This window comes from Cervus canadensis, chromosome 32 (genome assembly GCF_019320065.1).
Source record: "Cervus canadensis isolate Bull #8, Minnesota chromosome 32, ASM1932006v1, whole genome shotgun sequence".
Taxonomy (NCBI): domain Eukaryota; kingdom Metazoa; phylum Chordata; class Mammalia; order Artiodactyla; family Cervidae; genus Cervus; species Cervus canadensis.
In genome coordinates, this window is record NC_057417.1 from 21,601,349 (window position 1) to 21,622,410 (window position 21,062).

Consider the following 21,062-nt stretch of genomic DNA (forward strand, 5'->3'; position numbering starts at 1 on the left):
AGGGCAACAAGCAAGGACATGGGAGACAAGCCTCAGATCCACTCCATCCTGGGCTTTGAGACTGGGGATTTTTTAAAGGGGAAAAACAAAGAGGCTGGAATTAATCATCATCTTGTGACATTTCTGTGACATTATAAAAACTGATGTATAGTTGATCTACAGTATTGTGTTAGTTTCAGGTATATAGCAAAATGACTGAGTTATATTTATATATATATCAGGTTATTTTATATATATATATAATACATATATATATAATACATATATATATATCAGGTTATTTTCCACTATAGGTTATTATGAGATACTGAATACAGATCCCACTGCTACACAGTAAATGCTTGTTACTTATCTACTTCATTTATAATAGTTTATATTTCTTAATCTCATTCTCCTAATTTATCCCTCCCCCATCTTCCCCGCTTTGGTAACCAACCATATGTTTGTTTTCGATGTCTGAGTCTGCTTCTATTTGTATTTGTATTGTTTTTTATATTCTACATATAAGTAATATCATATAATATGCATCTCTGTCTGACTTACTTCAGTTAGTATATTCTCTATATCCATCCACATGCTGCACATGGCAGTCTTTCGTTCATTTTTATGGCTGAGTAATATTCCTGTGTGTGTGTGTGTGTGACATCTTCTTAAACCAATCATCTATTTTTTTTAAAAAGTAATCATCTATTGATGGGCACTTTGGTTGTTTGTCTTGGCTTTTGTAAACAGTGCTGTGATGAACATTGGTGTGCATGTATCTTTTTGAATTAAAGTTTTCATCATTTCTGGAAATATGCCCAGGAGTGGGATTGCTGGATCATATGGTAACTCTATATTTAGTTTTTAAAGGACTCCTCCATACTGCTTTCCTTTGTGGCTACACCAATCTTCTGCAAGATTTCTTTCTTTCTGTCTTTCCTTTTTTAAGACAAGTAAGCCTTTATTTCCTTGTTTCACAAATAAAGCTGGCTCAGTTGGTTGCTTTCTGTGACATTTCTTGATAGTATCTTTGGAAGTCAGGATATCTCCGGCCAAGTGGTCTGTGTCTTGGGGCCCATTAGGTTATCTTGTTCTGGAGAACCAACCCTAGTTTGTACATTAAGATGATATCTATAAGAGCAATTTTAGCACATTAACGATGTTATTGACAATTGCCATTCTTGTCATCGGGTTTCCCTGGTGGCTCACTCAGAAGGTAAGAAATCTGCCTTCAGTGTGGGAGACCTGAGTTCAATCCCTGGGTCAGGAAGACCCCCTGAAGAAGGAGATGGCCACCCACTCCAATATTCTTGTCTGGAGAATTCCATGAACAGAGGAGCTTGGCAGACTAAAGTCCATGGGGTCACCAAGAGTCAGACATGACTGAGTGACTAACACTTTCATTCTTATCATCTGACTCTGATGAGTGTTCAATTAGCAGAGAATTGAGGTCAGAGGGGACAAGAAAGGGGGTTAAGTTTTGGAGAGAGATTAGTCACAGACTCGGTAAGGGAACTCACTTTTAGAGGGGCTGGATTTCAGTCCCACTAGGAATTTGGCAAATTGGCATGAGTTTATTTATTATGTTTTCCTTTAAACCGAAAGCATGCACGTTGATTAGCTCAAACGTGTTCTCATCCTCATAGAGTGTAGAAAACATGCAAGAAGAGAAGTGTGTGGAAACCTGTTGGTGGTCTGGAGGTTAAGACTCCGTGCTTCCACTGCAGGGGGCGAGGCTTCCAACCCTGGTCAAGGAACTAAGATCCCACAAGAGGCGTGATGCAGCCAAAAAAAAAAAAAAAAAAAAGAAGAAGAAGAAGAAGAGAAAGTGTGGTGTAGTGTGTAAGAAGGGTCAGGTGCAACTTGTATTTGGCTTCAGTGCTGACTGCAGTGTGGCTTATGAGAAATGAACTCATCTCTTTATGGGTGGCACATGATCCCCCTTGAAGAATCTCAGAAATTCTTAGAGAAGGATCCTGTAAAGCCAGGGCTTTCTACAGTCACATAGATTGAGTATTCAAGGTGATAGAATGTAGAAGAATACACAGATATACAGGTTAACCCAGCAGGATGAAAAACTGGTCTTGAAATTGGCATGAAGATCAAGGAGATGTCCCAACCTGTCTCGTGCTGGGACTATGCAGAAAACATTGATTAAGACACAGCAGGCCTCTACGGAGAGACTAGGTTTGGTGAGTGAAAGAATCGAAGAGCTAGAAGGAGAGAAGAGTGTTTCAATTATTCTTACTTCATAATATATCACTTGAAAACTTTAGAGGCTTAACACAATAATCTCTTTTTTTTTTTTTACGACTGGATTCAGTTAGGTGGTTAGCATGTGGGTCTCTGATGCTGTTGCTATGGCTGGGGCTGGAGTTATCAGAAAGGCTTCTTCAGTCCCGTGTCTGGTGACTGATGTTGGCGGTCAGTTGAGACCTGAGGCTATTGGCCTCTCCGTGTGGCTTGGGCTTCCTCACAGCATGGTGACTGGCTTCAACCAGCAAGCACCTCAAGAAGACCATGGAGAAGTGGGTTCATGATCTGGTTTCAAAAGATACAGAGCATCATTTTTGCCAGTTAGACTCTCTCCGATTTAAGAGGAAGGAACATCACCCCAAACTCTGGATGGGAGCAGGGCCAATATCACGTTGCAGAAGAGCTTGTCAGGTGGGAGATCTTTTTGCCGCCATCTTGGAAAATGCAATCTGCCATAACAGGGAAGAACAAAGGGCAGAATATAGGTGTTTAAGATGTCAGAAACCTGGCCATTCAAAAGGACAACAAGGACCACTCCTGTGGGCAGTTGAGGTGGAATGGCAGCAAAGGTCATCACAGTTGAGGAAGATATGGGACAACTAGTCAGGGGAGTTGCGTGGCCATCTACAAGGACACTGACATCCTTGGGAAAACAGGACTTGAGAGAGGTATGCCAAAGGCAGAAAGGTCAGATGCTATGGTAAAGGCTTTCTTGAGTTTTTGCCTTTTGTTCCCAGGTGGTGAAAAAAAAGTAATCTCTGGTGGGGAGAACTTCTTTTTTATTTGGAAAAAGATATTTGCTGTAGGCTGGTAGCTTGTGCAAATATAGCTAACATTTTTTCATGCTCATACATTCATTTGTCATTCCAAATGCATACTTACTGCATATACCTCCTCTGTGGTCAGGTCCTGTCTGAGATGCTGATGCAGCAGTTGACAAAGCAGAAGATGTCTGCCTTTGGGGGCCTTATATTCTAGTGGGAGAGACTGACATAAAAAAGATTTTTTAAAAATAATACACATTATGTCATGTGTTGTGTGCGTGGTAAGTCTCTTCAGTCGTGTCCAACTCTGTGCGAACCTATGGGCTATAACCTGCCATGCTTCTCTGTCCACGGGATTCTCCAAGTGAGAATATTGGAGTGAGTTGCCATGCCCTCCTCCAAGGGATCCTCCCGACCCAGGGATCGAACACGTCTCTTAGGTCTCCTGCACTGGCAGGCGGGTTCTTTACCACTAGCACCACCTGGGAAGCTCACATATTATGTCTTATAGTGGTAAATGCTAAGGAAAAAGAAGCCTTAATTCTCTGTATGTGTATTAGCTCATAGCACAGGAGCTAAGAGCATGGATCAGGAAGCCAGCCTGCTGGAGCTTGAATCCCAGTTCGGCAACTTATTAGCTATGTGATTTTTGGCAGTTTATTTAGCTTCTCTGAGCCTCAGTTTCCTTATCTGTAAAACATAGATAACAACAGTTCCTACATCAAATGTGGCCGTCAGAATTACATACAGGTTAAGGACTTGAGAAGAAGATGGCAGGGGAGGGGCAAGTCACCAACATCAGGGTTCCTACTGGAGCTCTGGGACCATGCTTAGACTGGGTGGTCAGGGTGGCCATCCTGGGGTTCATGGATCTTGGAAGGAAGGATCTCATCACGGGGGCCTCAGGGTGCCCCAGGGCGGTGTCTGGGATAGCAATGAGCAGACGGGATTTCAGCAGAGTTCAGCATTTAATCCTGGGTCCTGCCTACCATGGGGCTTCCCCAGTAGCTCAGCGGTACCCTCTGTGGCCCAGTGGTAAAGAATTAGCTTGCAGTGTAGGAGACACAGGAGACATGTGTTCTTGGAAGAACCCCTAGAGGAGAGCATGGCAACCCACTCCAGTATTCTTGCCTGGAGAATCCCACGGACAGAGGAGTCTGGTGGGCTACAGTCCATTGGGTCGCCAAGAGTCAGACACGACTGAGGCAACTTACCCAGCACTCCAGCCTACCTCATATCACAGGGCTATATTGTTTCTTACAGTGAAGCAGGAGCGGGAAAAGACCTAGAAACTTGGTTACATGCAGAGAGTAGATGGAAGAGGAGGGTTGGTGAATAATCCATCCATTCTGGGGGGCAAAAAAGAGCTTCCATGTCAAATTGAGAGATGCTTTCTCAGAAGGAAGCCACATCGCCTGGTGGAAAGGTGGGAACACGTAAACCAGATGGGCATAGGTACTAATTGAAGGTTTACCTCTTACAGTAATTGGGCCCGGAACTTAGCCCTCTGAGACTTACTTCTTTCTCATGGAAACTGCGGATAATGATACCGACCTTGCATAGAGCTTATGAAAATATATAATATATCAAGAAGCCAGCACAGTGCTGGGCATGTAGATGTGTGCTTAGAGGACGGCATCTTTGGTGGGTCGGCATCTCATCTGTGCACATAGCATGTTTCCTCGTCCACTCCTCATCCAGTATTTATTTTATTTTTTTTAATATTTTTTTTATGTGAATGATTTTTAAAGTCTCTATTGAATTTGTTACAATATAGTTTCTGTTGCTTGTGTTCTGGTTTTTCAGCCATGAGGCATGCGGTATTTTAGCTCCCCAGCCAGGGTTTGAACCCCTATCCCTATGTTGGAAGATGAAGTCTTAACCACTGGACCACCAGGGAAGCCCTTCACCCAGTGTTTAAGAAAGAGCATTTCCTCTGTACCAGCAATAATGAAATGATATCAGAATCCATTATCCGTTGAAAGAAAAATGGCACATCCATCTGATCTCAATAGGATATTCACTGTGAGTGGGATTTTCCCGAAGGACACTGAGAGGCCTGGGATTTCACAGACTCTGCTATAAAAAGATTCTTAGGGAATCCCCTGGTGATCCAGTGGCTAGGCCTCTGTGCTTTCACTCATGAAGGCACAGGCTGGATCTTTGGTCGGGGAGCTAAGACCCAAAAGCTGTGGGGCACAACCAAAAAAAAAAAAGATTTCTAGTCAGCTACTGCCACACCTAAAGGGTCCCTTGGTATCCTTGCTGTGACCTTTCTCAAAACTTGGACAGGCTGACCTGACCTAACAGGGGTCTCAGCACAGTGCCAGGACCCCGTGAGATGATCCTGCCTCCCGAGAGAGTCTTCAGTTCAGAACTGTCCCAGGGCTTCTCTGGTGGCTCAGTGGTGAAAGACCCACCTGCCAATGCAGGAGACAGGTTTGACCCCTGATCCAGGATGATCCCACATGCCCTGGGGCAGCTAAGCCTGGGCACCACAACTGTTGAACCTGTTCTCTAGAGCCCAGGAACCACAACTACTGAGCCCTTCTGCCACTGCTGCTGAAGCCTGTGTGTCCTGGAGCCCATACTCTGCAGTGGGAGAGGCCACTGCAATTAGAAGCCCATGCACGGCAACTAGAAAGTGGTCCCCACTCGCTGCAACTAAGAGAAAGCCCGTGTGTAAAAATGAAGATCCAGTAAGGCCATAAATAAATAAAATTGTTTTAAAAATAAAAATAATAATAAAAAAAAAAACACTTGGACACTTGGACAGGTATCCTTGCTGTGACCTTTCTCAAAACTTGGACGGAAAATATACAGTGTTGTAACACAGCAGAGCAAGTTTGGGGTCATGAACAAGCTTGTAGAAATCTTCTGGGATTTCTGGTTCTGGTATGATGAATTAAGCCAACATAGAAAATACAGAAACATAAGATAAAACCTTCTAAGGAAAAAAGCTGAGGGCATTCCCTGATGGTCCAGTGGTTAGGACTCTGCCCAGGACCTGGGTTTGATCCCTGGTTGGGGAGCTAAAATCTCATAAGCCAAAAACAAAAACAAAAAAATAAATAGGAGAGCTTAGGAGAAAAAAAAGGAAAGAAAAAAAGCTTAAATGCATAGCCGAACTCAATAGGAAGACAGATTTCCAGGTGTGGATGAAAGAGACCTTAAAACCAGCCCTAAAAATGAAGTGCTGTAACTGTAGTGTCTGAAGGGCATATGGCATGGGATGCTGGCTCCAGAAATTGTAATGATAAACTAGAGACTCCTTCCAACCTGAGTCTGTCCTTTCATGAAAGAGAATTGTGGGTGGCTCTTTGGGAGCACAGAGGGGGAGAAGTTTCCAGAATGAGGTGGTATTTAAGCTGGTCCCATTCATTCAGTAACCCATTAACCAAATAATTCTTAAGCACATGTTATTGTGCCAGAACACAACACAATACGTGAGTGGTCAGTTGTGTCTGACTCTTTGCGATGCCATGGATTGTAGCCTGCCAGGATCCTCTTGTCCATGGGACTTTCCAGGCAAGAATACTGGAGTGGGTTGCCATTTCCTTCTCCAGGGGATCTTTCTGACCCTGGGATCGAACTCAAGTCTCCTTGGCATGTGGGTTCTTTACCACTGGTGATACCTGGGAAGCCCATTGTTGTTCTAGGTACTACCTCCTACTGCTGGGAATACAGAAGATCCAGGCACCTTCCCCACAGAATTTGCAGTTGGTAGAGGCAGACATTAAGTCAGCACTTATAACACAGGAGCTCTGTGTACATCTTTTAAAAACAAGGTTTACTGAGATATAATTTACATACCATAAAGTTTACCCTTTTAGAGTGGTTTTATTCATAGAGCTGTGCTTCCACCATTCTAGTTCCAGAATGTTAGATTACCCCAAAAAGAAACCTTGTACCCATTAGCAATCACTCACATTTTCCATCACCCCAGCTCTTAGCTACAAGTAATCTATTTTCTCTCTCTAGGGATTTGCTTGTTCTAGACATTTCATTTGAAAGGAATGATATAGGACTTTCCTAGTGGTCCAGTGGTTAAAAATCTGCCTGCCAATGCAAGGGACATAGTTTCAGTCCCTGGCCCAGGAAGATTCCACATGCCACAGGGCAACTAAGCTTGTGTGCCACAACAAAGACCCAGTGAACCCAATGAATAAATGCATAATTAAAATGTTAAAAACACATAAAAGGAATGATACAAAAATGAGCTTGAAGAATATATTGCATAACACAGGGACTATAGGCAACATTTAATAATAATTTTAAGTGGAGTATGACCTTTAAAAATTGTCAATCACTATATTGCACACCTGTAACATATAATACTGTATTAGCAACTATGTGTACGTTCGTGCTCAGTCGCTAAGTCGTGTCTGACTCTTTGTGACCCCAGAGACTGTAGCCTGCCAGGCTCCTCTGTCCATGGGATTTTCCAGGCAAGAATCCTGGAGTGGTTGCCATTTCCTCCTCCAGGGGATCTTCCTGACCCAGAGATCAAATCTGCATCTCCTGTGTCTCCTGCATTGTAGGCAGGTTCTTAACCACTGTGCCACCTGGGAAGCCCATTAGCAACTATAATTTAAAATAAATAAAAGGAGTGATACAATACTAGGCTTTTATATCTGGGTCTTTCACTTTGCATAATGTTTTCAAAGTTCATCCATATTGTAGCATATGTCAGTATTTCATTCCTTTTTATGATTGAATACCAATACTCCATTGTATGAGACATTTTGTTTATTCATTTATCAGTTGATGGGCATTTTTGGCTATTATGAATAATGCTGCTATGAACACTCATGGACAAGCTTTTGTGTGGACCTATGTTTTCAGTTCTCTTGGGAATATATCCAGGAGTGGAGTTCTGGGGTCACATAGTAACTAGTAACTATGTTTAACATTTTGAGAAATTGTCAAACTGTTTTCTGAAAGGCTACACCCAACAATGTATTGATATGGTTTCCATCTGTGTACAGTGTGGTGGTTTTTTTTTTGGCTGCATCATGTGGCTTGCAGGATCTTAGTTCCTCAACCAAGAATGGAACCTGGGCCCTGGCAGTGGAAGCACAGTGTCCTAACCACTGGACCACCATGGAATTCCCTATATACAAGTTTTGAAGCTTACATATTTGGACTGGCACAAAGTGACCTCCCAGAGTTGTGCCCATCAAGCATAGAAGGTCAGTTACCACTCGACACTATAGAAAGGTTGATGAACCACTTACGAGACAGAGGAGCTTCTTCTGTACAGAGACAAGGGCTCTTCCCGGTGAGCCTCCAACAGTGACAGCCTCACCCAACTCCCCACAGTAGCTTCCTCCTGCTGGGTCTGCCCAGCCACCCTTTCCTGCTTCTGGGAACAGCACTTTCTTGTGTTTTTGGGAGAACAGGTTTTCATAGACTCTCTTCTAGGGCTGTTGGGGGCTAAGGTCTCCAGCACTCTTTCTTTCTAGCCACAGGGCTCGTGAGTGATCCGAGTCTGGTTGAGCTGTCTGAATTCTTCATCAGGATTTTATCTTATTTTATGTATTTATTTAGCCAGGGCTGAGTCTTTGTTGCAGTGTGTGGGCTTCTCCAGTTGTACCGAGCAGGCTTAGTTGCCCTACCACATGTGGGATATTTTAGTTCCTTGACCAGGGATCGAACCTGTGTCCCCTGCATTGGAAGATGAATTCTGAACCAGAGAAGTCCCACATCAGAATTTTCAAAGTTGAATTTAAAGGAGGAAAGGCAGTCCTTTCCTGGTAGGGGGGGGGGGCGCGGAATGTGCAAATGGAGAAACAATGGGACCATTTTTTCTTCTATAGGCAGAAAACTGGCCTGAGAGCACAAAATTGACACATAGAGCTGAAAGTGGACAGAGAGAGTCTTGTTGGGGTTTGAATCCCCAGCCTGATGAGCTGGGTTTGTGTCACCAGAGTCCCAATTATGACAATAGAAATGGGAAAGTCTTCCAAGAGAAAAAAAAATATCTAAGTAGTGCGTCAGTTAAGAGTATGAAAGCTCCAAGGTGAAGATAGTAGAATGTGTATGAGGAATTCAAAGAAGTCTCTTTGATTATTTGGCAAAAAACACCATTAACAGGGGAAAAGGGCAAGCCAAAGTATTGGAAACAGTATCTCCAATACACATATTGACAAAGATTTGTATCCAGAAAGTATAAAGACCTTGTATAAACCAATAAGAAAAAGAAAACCCATTTTTTAAAGAGCGAACAAGGCTTAAATAGGCACTTCGAAAAAGAGAAAAATCTAGGTAATCAATAAGCATGTGAAAGGTGCTCAGATTCATTGGTCTTCAGGGACAGGCAATTTAAAAACCACCACGATCCCTCTAGAGAACCACATTTTCTAAAACTTAAGGCACTGAACTTGCTGAGGGTTGGTGAGGATGTGGAGTACCCAGAACTCTCATTCTTTGCTAATAGTTTAAATTGGTACAACCACTTTGGAAAACTTTTTAACAGTGTGGTGGCCCTGGTAAAGCTGCCAAGAACATTCTGTAAATGTCTTTGGGTGGCTGTATGCACTCATGTCTATTGAGAATATATCCAGGAATGGAATTAGAGTCATACAGTATTAGTAAATACTGCCTAGGTCAATTCAGTCAGTCTCCCTTCAAGAGAATCTGCTGCAAAGAGGCTAGATGGCCAGTAGCCTCCAGCTGACACCCCTTTGGTTTTTGTTTTGCTTTTTTTTAAAGTAAGTCTTTAAAACAAATTTATTATTATTACTTTGGTTGCGCTGTGTCTTTGTTGCTGCACACGGGCTTTCCCTAGTTGTGGAGAGTGAGGGCTATTCTTCGCTTTTGAGCACATGTTTCTCACTGCGGTGGCTTAGTTTGTTGTGGAGCATGGGCTCTAGGTGCATGGGCTTCAGTAGTTTCGGCCCATGGGCTCAGTAGTTTCGGCTTTCAGGTTCTAGAGCACAGGCTCAGTAGTTGTAGCACATGAGGCTTAGTTGCTCTGTGGTCTGTGGAATCTTCCCTGACTAGGGGTCAAACCTGTATCCCCTCATTGGCAGGCAGATTCTTACCACTGTGCCATCAGGGAAATTCTCAAGCAATGCTTTACTGGGGCCCTTGCTACAGCAGTGGGGAGCAAGAACAAGCAACAGGTTCCCTTGCTCCACACCTTTGGATCCATCACAGCATTCATGCCGAGCCCGTGCTCTCCCTAGGCTGCTCCCAGCCAATGACTGTGCCTGGCAGGATCACTAGATCTGGGTCACTCCGGCCTTGCTCCCTGTTAGCCTGGCTAAGACTGCAGAACTTTCACAGTGGACAGACCTGCCCTGTGATCTGGAGGCTCTCCATGCCTGCTCTTCTTCCCTGACCCTTTTATCCTTCAGAGACATCGCCTTCTGTAAATATCTCTTACACATCTGATTCCACCTTGGCATCACCTCTTCAGAGGACATGAATTAACCTACACAATATTTACTAACACTGTCTGACTCTAATTCCACGCCTGGATGTATTCTCAATAGACAAGAGTGCATATAGCCACCAAAAGACATTTACAAAATGTTTGTAGCAGCTTTACTCATTATAGCTAAAAACTGGCCAAATGTCCATCAATTGTGGTTAGTCGTATAATAGACTATTATACAGCTGTGTACAATAACATGGATAAACCTCTCAGACATAATGATGAATCAAAGAAGCCAGATAGTCAATAGATCTCATTGAGTAGAGGAATCCTGAAGGAGAGGGGCTACCAGGAGAATGAGTGCATTCAGTTATATGAAAACCACCAGAGAGTTAGAGTGGTGATCTTTTTGAGGACTGTGGCAGGCAGCCTTTAAGATGATCCCAGTGATCTGTCTCCCCGTATTCATGCCTTTGCGTAATGCCCTTCCATTCAGTGTAGACTGGACCTAGGGGCTTCCCCCCCACCCCAGTTTTACTGAGATATAATTGACATGTAACATTGTGCTAAGTTTAGGATAAACAACATGATTTGATACATGTATATATTGTGAAATGATTACCACAGTAAGATTAGTTAATGCATCCACCACCGTATCTAATTACCTTTGCCTGGAGGGAGGAAATGAGAGCATTTAAGATTTAGCAACTCTCTAAGCAATTTTCACATATACAATACATATTATTAACTACAGATTCCATTCTGTACATTAGAGCTCCAGAACTAATTCATCTTATAATTGGAAGTTTATGCCCTTTGACCAGCATCTCCCCATTTTCTCTACCTGCCAGCCCCTGCCAACCATCAATAAATGTTTCTATGATTTCAGCTTTTTTATTTTCCATGCGTGAGATTATATAGTACAGTTGACCCTTGAACAATACAGGTTTGAACTATACAGGTCCATTTGTATGTGGATTTTTTTCAATACATACATATACAGTTCTACACAATCCTCGGTTGAATCTGTGGCGGTGAAACCTCAGATATGGAAGGCTAACTGTAAAGTTATGTGTGGATTTTTGACTTTGTGTTGGGGTCAGTGCCCCTAAACCCTGCCTTATTCAAGGGTCAACTGTAGTTGACTTTCTCTGATTTATTTCACTTAGCATAATGCCCTCAAGGTTTGTCCATGTTGTCTCAAATGGGAGGATTTCCTTCTTTTTTGTGGCTGAATAATATTCCATAGTAGATACTTACCACATCTCCTTTATCCATTCATTCATCCAAGGACACTTTGGTTATATAAGTAATAGAATATGTAAAAGTGGTGGGCTGTCTCTTTCTCTCTCTCTCTCTTATCCCTTGCTCTAAGGGAAGTTAGCAGCTTCTTATGGAGAAATGCAAGTGGCCAGAAACTCATGAATCCAGTCAACAGCCATGTGAGTGAGCTTGAAATAGAATTCTCTTGCCTTGAGATGCCTGCAGTCCCAGCGAACATCCTGATGGCATCCTTGTGAGAGACCCTAAGCCAGGGAATCCAGCTAAACAATTCCTGACCCATAGGAACTACGAGGAAATAAGAGGTATTTTCCTTTATTTTGGGCTTCCCTGGTAGCTCAGCTGGTAAAGAATCTGCCTGCGATGCAGGAGATCTTGAGTTCAATCCCTGGGTCAGGAAGATCCCTTGGAGAAGGGAATGGCTACCCACTCCAGTATTCTTGCCTGGAGAATTTCATGGACAGAGGAGTCTGGCAGGCTACAGTCCATGGGGTTGCAAAGAGTAGGACATGACTGAGTGAATTTCACTTCACTTTCTTTAAGTTACTAACTTTGGGGAAGTTTGTTACTGATTAATACATAATACAAGGACATCAGTTAGTCAAAATCCCTATATAAAACAAATCTCTTGGACAGTTCAGTTCAGTTCAGTCACTCAGTTGTGTCCAACTCTTTGCGACCCCATGGACTGCAGCATGCCAGGCCTCCCTGTTCATCACCAACTCTCGGAGTTTACTCAAACTCATGTCCATTGAGTCGGTGATGCCATCCAACCATCTCGTCCTCTGTCATCCCCTTCTACTTCCACCTTCAATCTCTCCCAGCAACAGGGTCTTTTCAAATGAGTCAGCTCTTCCCATCAGGTGGCCAAAGTATTGGAGCTTCACCTTCAACATCAGTCCTTCCAATGAATATTCAGGACTGATTTCCTTTAGGATGAACTGGTTGGATCTCCTTGCAGTTACAACCAGGAAAAAGCTAGCAGAACAATATGTTTCTCAGAGACAGTGAGAATAACATACATGTGTTTTTCTTTTAGTTTTGGCTACCAGGAAGCTCAGAGCCAGATTTGTGGCTCAGTTTTAAATTATTATATGATACTCTATGGCCTGCTTGTCTATGTTCTTACTCCTGGTCTTTCCTCATATTTTGAATAGGCTTTTTCTTCATCCTAATTTTTTAGTTCATTTTTATATTTTACTGTATTATATGAAGTATGTTGTTGTTCAGTAGCTCATGAATGCTGGCGACTTTCCCCACCCCTGCCATCTTGTTCTCAAGTTCTTAACCTGTATGTAATTCTGACAACAACATTTGATGTAGGAACTATTGTTTTCTATGTTTTCAGTTCAGTTCAGTTACTCAGTCCTGTCTGACTCTTTGGGACCCCATGGACTGCAGCACACAGGCTTCCCTTTCCATCAGAAACTCCCAGAGCTTGCTCAAAATCATATCCATCGAGTCAGTGACACAATCCAACCATCCCATCCTCTGTCATCCCCTTCTTTTCCTATCTTCAATCTTTCCCAGCATCAGGGTCTTTTCCAATGAGTCGGTTCTTCGCATCAGGAGGCCAAAGTATTGGAGCTTCAGCTTCAGCATCAGTCCTTCCAATGAATATTCAAGGTTGATTTTCCTTAGGATTCACTGGTTTGATCTCTTTGCAGTCCAAGGGACTCTCAAAAGTCTTCTCCAGCACCACAGTTCAAAAGCATCAATTCTTCTGCTCTCAGACTTCTTTAGTTGAGCCATCTCAAATTCAGCTCACAGGGAAGCAAGGCATTCAGAAATAATTTTAAAAAATAGTTCAGTTTGCACTTGTTGAATACGAAGTGCGTGGAGGTGGTGATGGAGAACATTAGGGAATGTAAGCGTGGCTGTAGAGCTTGGCTCTGGAGTTCTGGCCAATGGCCAAGGTTAATTTGGATTGGGTGAGAAAATATCAAGTGATGGACAAAAAAAGGCGGAAAGTATGGCCATTGATTAGACCCCCAGGAGGTGGGGCCAAGGGCTTATCCAGTCACACACGTTGATATCTTTGAAATTTATTGCTCGCACCCAGCCCTATACGACCCGCCCGCGCCACCCAACCCCTGCTCGCCCCGCCCCAGCTCGCCCCACCCGACCCCTGCTCGCCCCTCCCCACCCCTGCTCGCCCCGCCCCTCCCGCCCAAAAGCCCCGCCCCCACCTCATGGCCCCGCCCCTTCTTCGGCCCCGCCCGCTGCGCGCGCCGCACCGCCTCTGGCTCCGCCCGCCGGCCGGCCTCTCGGGCGGTTGCGCGCTCCGCCCCCTCCCTCCGCGCCCGCGCGCGCCTTCCCAGCCCGGTCAGGCTCTCTCCTTTCGGGGCGGTTGGGCCGCGCGCCTGTGGGGGCGGGGCCCGGAGGAGGCGGTCGAGCCAATGGGGCGAGGCGGCGGCGGCGGCGGTGGCGGCGGCGGCGGAGGCGGTGGCGGTAGCGGCAGCGGCTGGGTCGGGCCCCGACGGGCGGCGGCGGCTGAGGTGGAGGCGGAGGGAGGCGGCGGCGGCGGCGGCGGTGAAGGAGGCGGCGGCGGCGGCGGCGGCGGCGGCGGAGGGGGGAAGATGGCGGCGCCCGTCCTGCTGAGAGTGTCGGTGCCGCGTTGGGAGCGGGTGGCCCGGTATGCAGTGTGCGCCGCCGGGATCCTGCTCTCCATCTACGCCTACCACGTGGAGCGAGAGAAGGAGCGGGACCCAGAGCACCGGGCCCTCTGCGACCTGGGGCCCTGGGTGAAGTGCTCCGCCGCCCTTGCCTCCAGGTAGCCCGGCTGGGGGGAGCGGGCCGGGAGCGGCCGAGCGGGGCGAGGGCGGAGGCTGGGGGTGGGGAGCGCGCGGCTGGAGCTCGGGCCTGGGGGGGCGGCGGGGACCGGGCCGCGAAGGGACCGACGGCGCCGGGAGCCGGGCAGGGGGCCGCGGCCGGGGCCGGGGGGGAGCGGCGGCCCGGGGTGGGGGGCGGCCGGAGTGCAGGCCGCCGGGGCTGAGGTGGCGGTGCTGCGAGACCGACGAGGAGGGAGGGATGAGGTGGCAGAGTGCAGCCGGGGAGGCCGGAGCGTACCGGGAGCAGTTGGGGAGGCTGGGAAGGGGCGAGTGGGGTTCATGGAGGGTGGGTCCCGGCCGGCATGACAGATTTCCTGGTTCTCGCCCCGGGAGGCGGGTCGGGGGTGCGGGACCCTGCCCGAGGGAGCCGTGAGGTCAGTGTCCACCCCTCGTCCGGGGTCGCCGCTGCTGCCCTAGGCTGTGCGGCCGGCGTGGGCTCGGAGGTTGCATTTCCCAATGTCTTCCCGGTGCTAGGACAGGTGTTTCCGTGGTCAGGCCTCTTTGTACTCTGGAGCGCTGATGGGAATTTTGCAGACTTCTTGAGACAGTGACATTTGCGGGCAAACACGAATTTGACCCTACTCTGGAAGAAGATACCGGCACTCAACATATCTGATTTCTTGGCTTCCCCCTCGTATATTTCAGGGTGCCTGGTGACCTGAGTTTGGGTCTAGTTTCAGCTTAATTTCAGTAAAATATGTCTTGTGTAATGACGTTGTTTGGGGAATAAGGGTGACTTTTAAACGTTGACGGTTATTATAATGAAATACCCACCGAAGATTAAAAATACATAGATTGCTAAACTGGAGGGATTGGTTTGTTTTACTGATAATCTTAGGTTTTTAAGCATGTTGTAGTTGATTTATCTGTTACAGTTTATTTTATACGTTAGATTTTCCTAGGCAAATTACTTTGAAAAAAAAAGAGGAATTTACATCTTTAAAGGGGCGGCTCTTTTTTTTTCCTTTTTTTGAGGAGGGTTCCTTTTTAAAAAGTAGCAAAAGTAAAAGGTTATACAGGTTGCACTGTTAATAGAGACATACTATGCCTAATATTTTCAGTTTGTTAGCGGTAGTCACGTTTGAGCAGTTTCTTCCTCTCCTGTTGATCTGTAACTTACTAGGCAGACAGTATGTATATAGCTCACTAGTTATTTTGACCTACATATTGGTGATTATATGAACAACCTAGCTTTGGAGTTTGTCTTGTTACTATTTACAAGCTCCAGGCTGAGGATCTTTTCCACTTAATGTTCTTAGTGAGCCAGGTACTCTTTCTCATCTGTAACTTTTTAGTGGGAAAATAGTTATTATTGCCACATTAGATACAATGTGTTTAAAATGTAGATACCAGTTAACAGTTAAAATACAACAAAGTGACAAAAAGTTTACATTTGTTGTTGGGTATTTTGAACCAAGTTAATAGATGTAACAGACTCTCAGATACCCTTTTGAGGACCACTGAGTGTATTTTATGTAAACATTTGTATATTATTTTCACTATCCATTGGAAAGGACTTTTATACTTAGAGTACCTTGCACCCAAAGTTAGCTGAATAAGTATATAATGAAAAGACTGTGCAGCAGTATATATCAGGTGTTTGAAAAGAGAATAAAATAAGTTTTGATATTAGATTAACATGGAATTTAAGCAGAATTATTACCAGTTTTAGCTTTTGGATACATTATAGTGTGTAATAAATTTTACTAGATCTTTTAAGTTTTGGGCATGGAAAGAGTGATTTATGTTATCCAGACTGCATGTTTAAGTTCTTAAAATTGGCTCTCCTTTTAAGAGTGGTTTGAGTCATGTAGTAAGTACAGATTTTAAATATTTTCAGTTATGTGTCCTGCGAGATACAGGTTTTTGTGCTCTGATTTCATTTTAATAAGGCACCATAAAATAATATAAATAGCATCAAGTGAGATTAAAAGTTTATGTGTAAGACTGAAAAATCTGGATCTCTTTATGATTTTAAATGTGAATTTAATATGTTGTGACTGAAACTAATATTTGTGTAGCTGTGTACATAGACTATTTTAAATTCGCTCACCAAAAGAGGTAAGAAATAAGACATGCTAATAAGAGAAATAAGTAGCTTATTTGCCATGTATACAGTAAAATTCAAGAAATTTATCTAGTTTGACCAACTTGTTTGTAAACTACCTGCAAAGCCATATGTGTGTGTATATATATATATATATATATATATATATATATATACACACTATATCTATCTATATACATGGAGATAGATAAATTTGGAAATTTGCTTGAGTCTGATTTATAGACCAATTTTCTTTTGGAAGTAGTAGACTAGACCTAATTGAAAGTTTTTATTTTGTCATAGTGAAAAAGGCTTTAAATAAAAGCAAATTATTGGAGGCCTCAAGTAGTAGCTCTTATTATTTGACTTAAGTATTGATTGCCAGTTAGCAGTAGTAGTAAAGAATGTGACTATTTTAGGAACAGAAAGTTTGAGCCCAGGTTTGAGTGAGTAGAATTGAAGATAAAGAATGAGAAAAATCAACCAGTGAAACAAATCCTGAGGAAAGTTCTCTGCCCAAACCCTACATTAACTCATATAATTTTGGATTGCTGAAACTCACTTTACTCCCATTTCTCAATCCTTCAATGTCCCAATCCAAGTAAAATAGAGATTAATGAGAGAGTCTTGAGGTGTGTGTGTGTGTGTGTGTGTGTGACTGAAGTCCTCTGTTATTTTGGGAGGCATCATTATCTAAGGAAGTAGTTCCCCAATTTTTTGGATTTCAGAAGTATTCCCCGCCAAATTGGGAGGCTGCAAGAGACGTGCCAGGCTTCTTCCTAGTGGTAAAGAACCCACCTACTAATGCAGGAGGCAAAAGAGATGCACTGTCTACACACTCACTGTCATTTTAAGTAAGGATATTTTAATTCAAATAATTAGAGCTGAATCTCAGCATGAAAGACCTTTAAATTGAATCAGTTAGCTTTATTGAAAAGTTTACTTTCTTTTTATTTTTCCTCATTTATATTTAAATTACTAAAAAAACATCATTGCAAGTCTGCACCAGCCTGCCAGCTAATCCTTGTCTAGAGTGCACTGAACTCAGATCCAAAGATTTTTGGTGGACTCCTAGCTGTTCACTTGTTAGACTATGACCTCAGGCTAGTTGTCATCTTCATGGAGCCATAGTCGCTTCTCCTTTTATATGGGGATATTAAAACCTACATTGCCATATGAATGGTAGGATTAAAAAGGATACACGGAATGAATAAATGGATGATACTTGGAATAAAGTATGCACTCAGTTACAGCTGTTATTGACTGGAGGTGGAATGATTATTTTTTTGCAGTGTCTCATCATAAATGCCTTTATGATATAAGTTTCTTGTTATATTTTAGATGTAAATTGTTCTAGTGTATTTTGTTGCTGGGGCTTCCCAGGTGGTTCAGTGGTAAAGAATCCTGCCAGTGCAGGAGACAGGAGATGCTGGTTTGATCCCTGGGTTGGGAAGATCCCTTGGAGAAGAAAATAGCAACCCAGTATTATTGCCTAGAAAATCTAATATGGACAGAGGAGCCTGTTAGACTGCAGTCCATGAGGTCATGAAGAGTTAGATACAACTTAGTAACTGAGCATGCACACATGCACTTTATTGCTCACTCCATGGCATAGTATAAAGACTTTAGTATGAAAACTTAAAGTCCAGAGATTTCCCTGGTAGTCTAGTGGTTAAGACTTCGCCTTCCAGTGCAGGGGGCATGGGTTCAATCCCTTGATCAGGGAGCAAAGTCCCACATGCCTTGGGGTCGAAAAACCAAAGCATAAAACAGAAGCAGTATTGTAACAAATTCAATTAATATTTTTTAAAATGGTCCATGTTAAAAAAAACACAAAACTTAATAAAATCCATTTAAACAGCTCCAAAGGTATGGCAAGAGACACAAAATAATGTGCAGAATATTCTTTAAAGGTGTTTCCTGTAAGTTGCATTAGACCCCTTCTTCTAAGAAGAACTTTTATGTAAGACAGAAATAATCTTGAAAGATTAATAAGCTTGACAGTTCATGTTCTCAAAAAGTTGCCTTACTTTGCAACATGTTGAACTAGTACCCCCTCATATCTTAAAGATAGTACCATCTATTTACTACCCTCCTCTTTGAGATACATTTTTGAAATTAGATTAGAACCTAGAAATCTTTGCTGTCCCTGGCTTGGTCCAGCTATACTCACAGGTAAATGACTTGCCCAGGGTAACAGAGTTAGTGGCAACTTGAGACTAGAAGACTAGCTTTCAGAGTACATGTTTAGACGGACCACCACCCGCCACCTCCATTTTTAAAATTAGGTTCTTATATAGATAATATGGGCTTCCCTGGTGGCCCAGATAGTAATCTGCCTGCAGTGCAGGAGACCCGGGTTTGATCTCTGGGTTGGGAAGATCCTCTGGAGAAGGGAATGGCTACTCACTCCAGTATTCTTGCCTGGAGAATTTCATGGACAGAGGAGCCTGGCAGGCTACAGTCGGTGGGATTGCAAAGAGTCAGACATGACAGAGCAACTAACACACACATAAATAATATATTCACTGCTTTAAATTTGAAAGATACTAAAGTATATACAGTGAATCACCCCTTTCATAATCCTTCTCCCAGGCTTGTACTTCTTCCTTTCCTTAATCAGACATTAAACTTTGTAGAGCCTTCTTATGTGTATACAAGCATAAATATGACATAGTAGTCTCCCAGTTTTTTAAACATAAAGCTGCCATATTCTGTGTTCTGATCTGTACTTTACTCTTTGCTAGCATTCTTTCCATCACCACTATACTTTTAAGTGCTTACATTCATGTTTGGTGGAATGTTGATAGTAACTGCTTCTGTGTAAGAGAAAATTTGTTCTGCTAGTTAGTTTTGATCAAGATGAATTTAATAAAGAAAACACAGATTCTTATGTGACCATTGTTTCTTGGGATGGAAATTTCAGAAGCAGTATGAACATCAGAGTGTAAGTGGAATAGATATCACAAAAGAGGTGAACCTGGATTGCCATGTGTTAGAGATAATTGTTAATACTTGGATAATGCTAGGCAGTGTTCTGAATGCTTTACATATGTTATTTAATTCTTAAAACTGTCTTGTGAGGCACTTTTTTCACCATTTTACAGATGAGAAGATTGAGGTGGTAAATGAAAGGTAATTGAAGGTAACCTTACGCAGAAGGTAAATGAAACTTGATTTAAAAATACAGTGGCAGAGATCACATTTTTACCCAGGCAATCTGGCTCTTTACCACTACTTTATTTTTAAATTTTTTGCTATGCAGCTTGTGGGATCTTAGTTTCCCAGCCAGGAATCAAACTGGTGCTCCCTGCAGTGGGAGCTCAGTCTTAACTGGACTGTCAGGGAAGTCCCTCTTTACCTCTACTTTAAATTCCATTTAATCTGATAGTGATACAGTGATACCAATATGAGCCAAATTTTAAAAAATATACACACATCTATGCTTTTTTTTTTTTTTTCATCTGTGTGTCAAAAATGCCTAGTTTAGTGTTTTAGCTTTTACTTATTGAGAGTGATCTTTCTGGAAGAGCAAGGACATTACTATGAAGGCATGATGTTCAAGAAGTAAGTCCCTGGAGTGTTTGCTTTCTAAGCCTAAACTTGTAAAGATAACGGCTTTTGTCACACCTAGTTAGTGAACAGATTCCTAGTGGGGTGAGGATCAGGAAGACCTAACAGAATAGCTGAGAGAAGAAACATAAGGTGAATCTAAGTACCTGGAGGTATAGAGGGGAGGGGAAAAGAGTTAGTTTGAATTTGTACTAGGGTGGGGTATTCCTTTCAGAGAGAGGCGTTGATTCATAAGGACTTAGAGACTTGTGAGTTAGGCCTGGGGTGTGGTGTAGGTAAATCTCCAGAACCAAGAATTTGAGAGGGATTCATTTCCTGGCTGATTTGAAAGAATTCTAAATATGTGGAAAGGCAAAAATGGTGACCGTTCTGTGGGGGGGAAGCAAACAGTCATATTGTCACGTAACAGAAACTTACCTGGGTCAGGAAAGGACTGGAATCTAGAGGCTGGCCAGAAAAATGCACAGCCAGGCATTCTTGTAAGCCACGTGTTCTTGTAAACATAGATAAGACTTAGAAGCACTGTGCCATGGGTTTCTCTTCTGTACTGTGTTTGTACTAGATTGCACTAGATTTGTACCAGATTATTAATTTAAAGAATTCATTCCCCAGAATCCTAGTTTTATGGTAGTACAACAAGGATTTCATAAGCATTTGAGTCACATTTTTACCATTGTAAACTTTAAAACACTGTAAACGTTGTAAACCAGGGCTTCCCTCGTAGCTCAGCTGGAAAAGAATCCACCTGCACTGCAGGACTCCAGTTTGATGTCTGGGTTGGAGACATCTGCTGGAGAAGGGATAGGCTACCCACTCCAGTATTCTTGGATTTCTCTGGTGGCTCAGACAGTAAGAAGCCACCTATTTCTACCTGCAATGCGGGAGACCTGGGTTAGATCCCTATTTTGGGAAAATCCCCTGGAGAAAGGGAACGGTTTCCCACTCCA

The 21,062-nt window shown here is 43.3% G+C and overlaps 1 protein-coding gene across 1 annotated transcript in view; it reads left to right on the plus strand.

The window, feature by feature from the left end:
- Positions 1 to 14,111: 14,111 nt before the first annotated feature.
- The window catches only part of VKORC1L1 (vitamin K epoxide reductase complex subunit 1 like 1), a 55,644-nt gene continuing 48,693 nt past the window's right edge, over positions 14,112 to 21,062 (plus strand). The window contains exon 1 of the mRNA XM_043455316.1: positions 14,112 to 14,437. Coding sequence (XP_043311251.1) covers positions 14,244 to 14,437 — 194 coding nt within the window. The 5' untranslated portion in view covers positions 14,112 to 14,243. The remainder of the gene's footprint in view (positions 14,438 to 21,062) is intronic.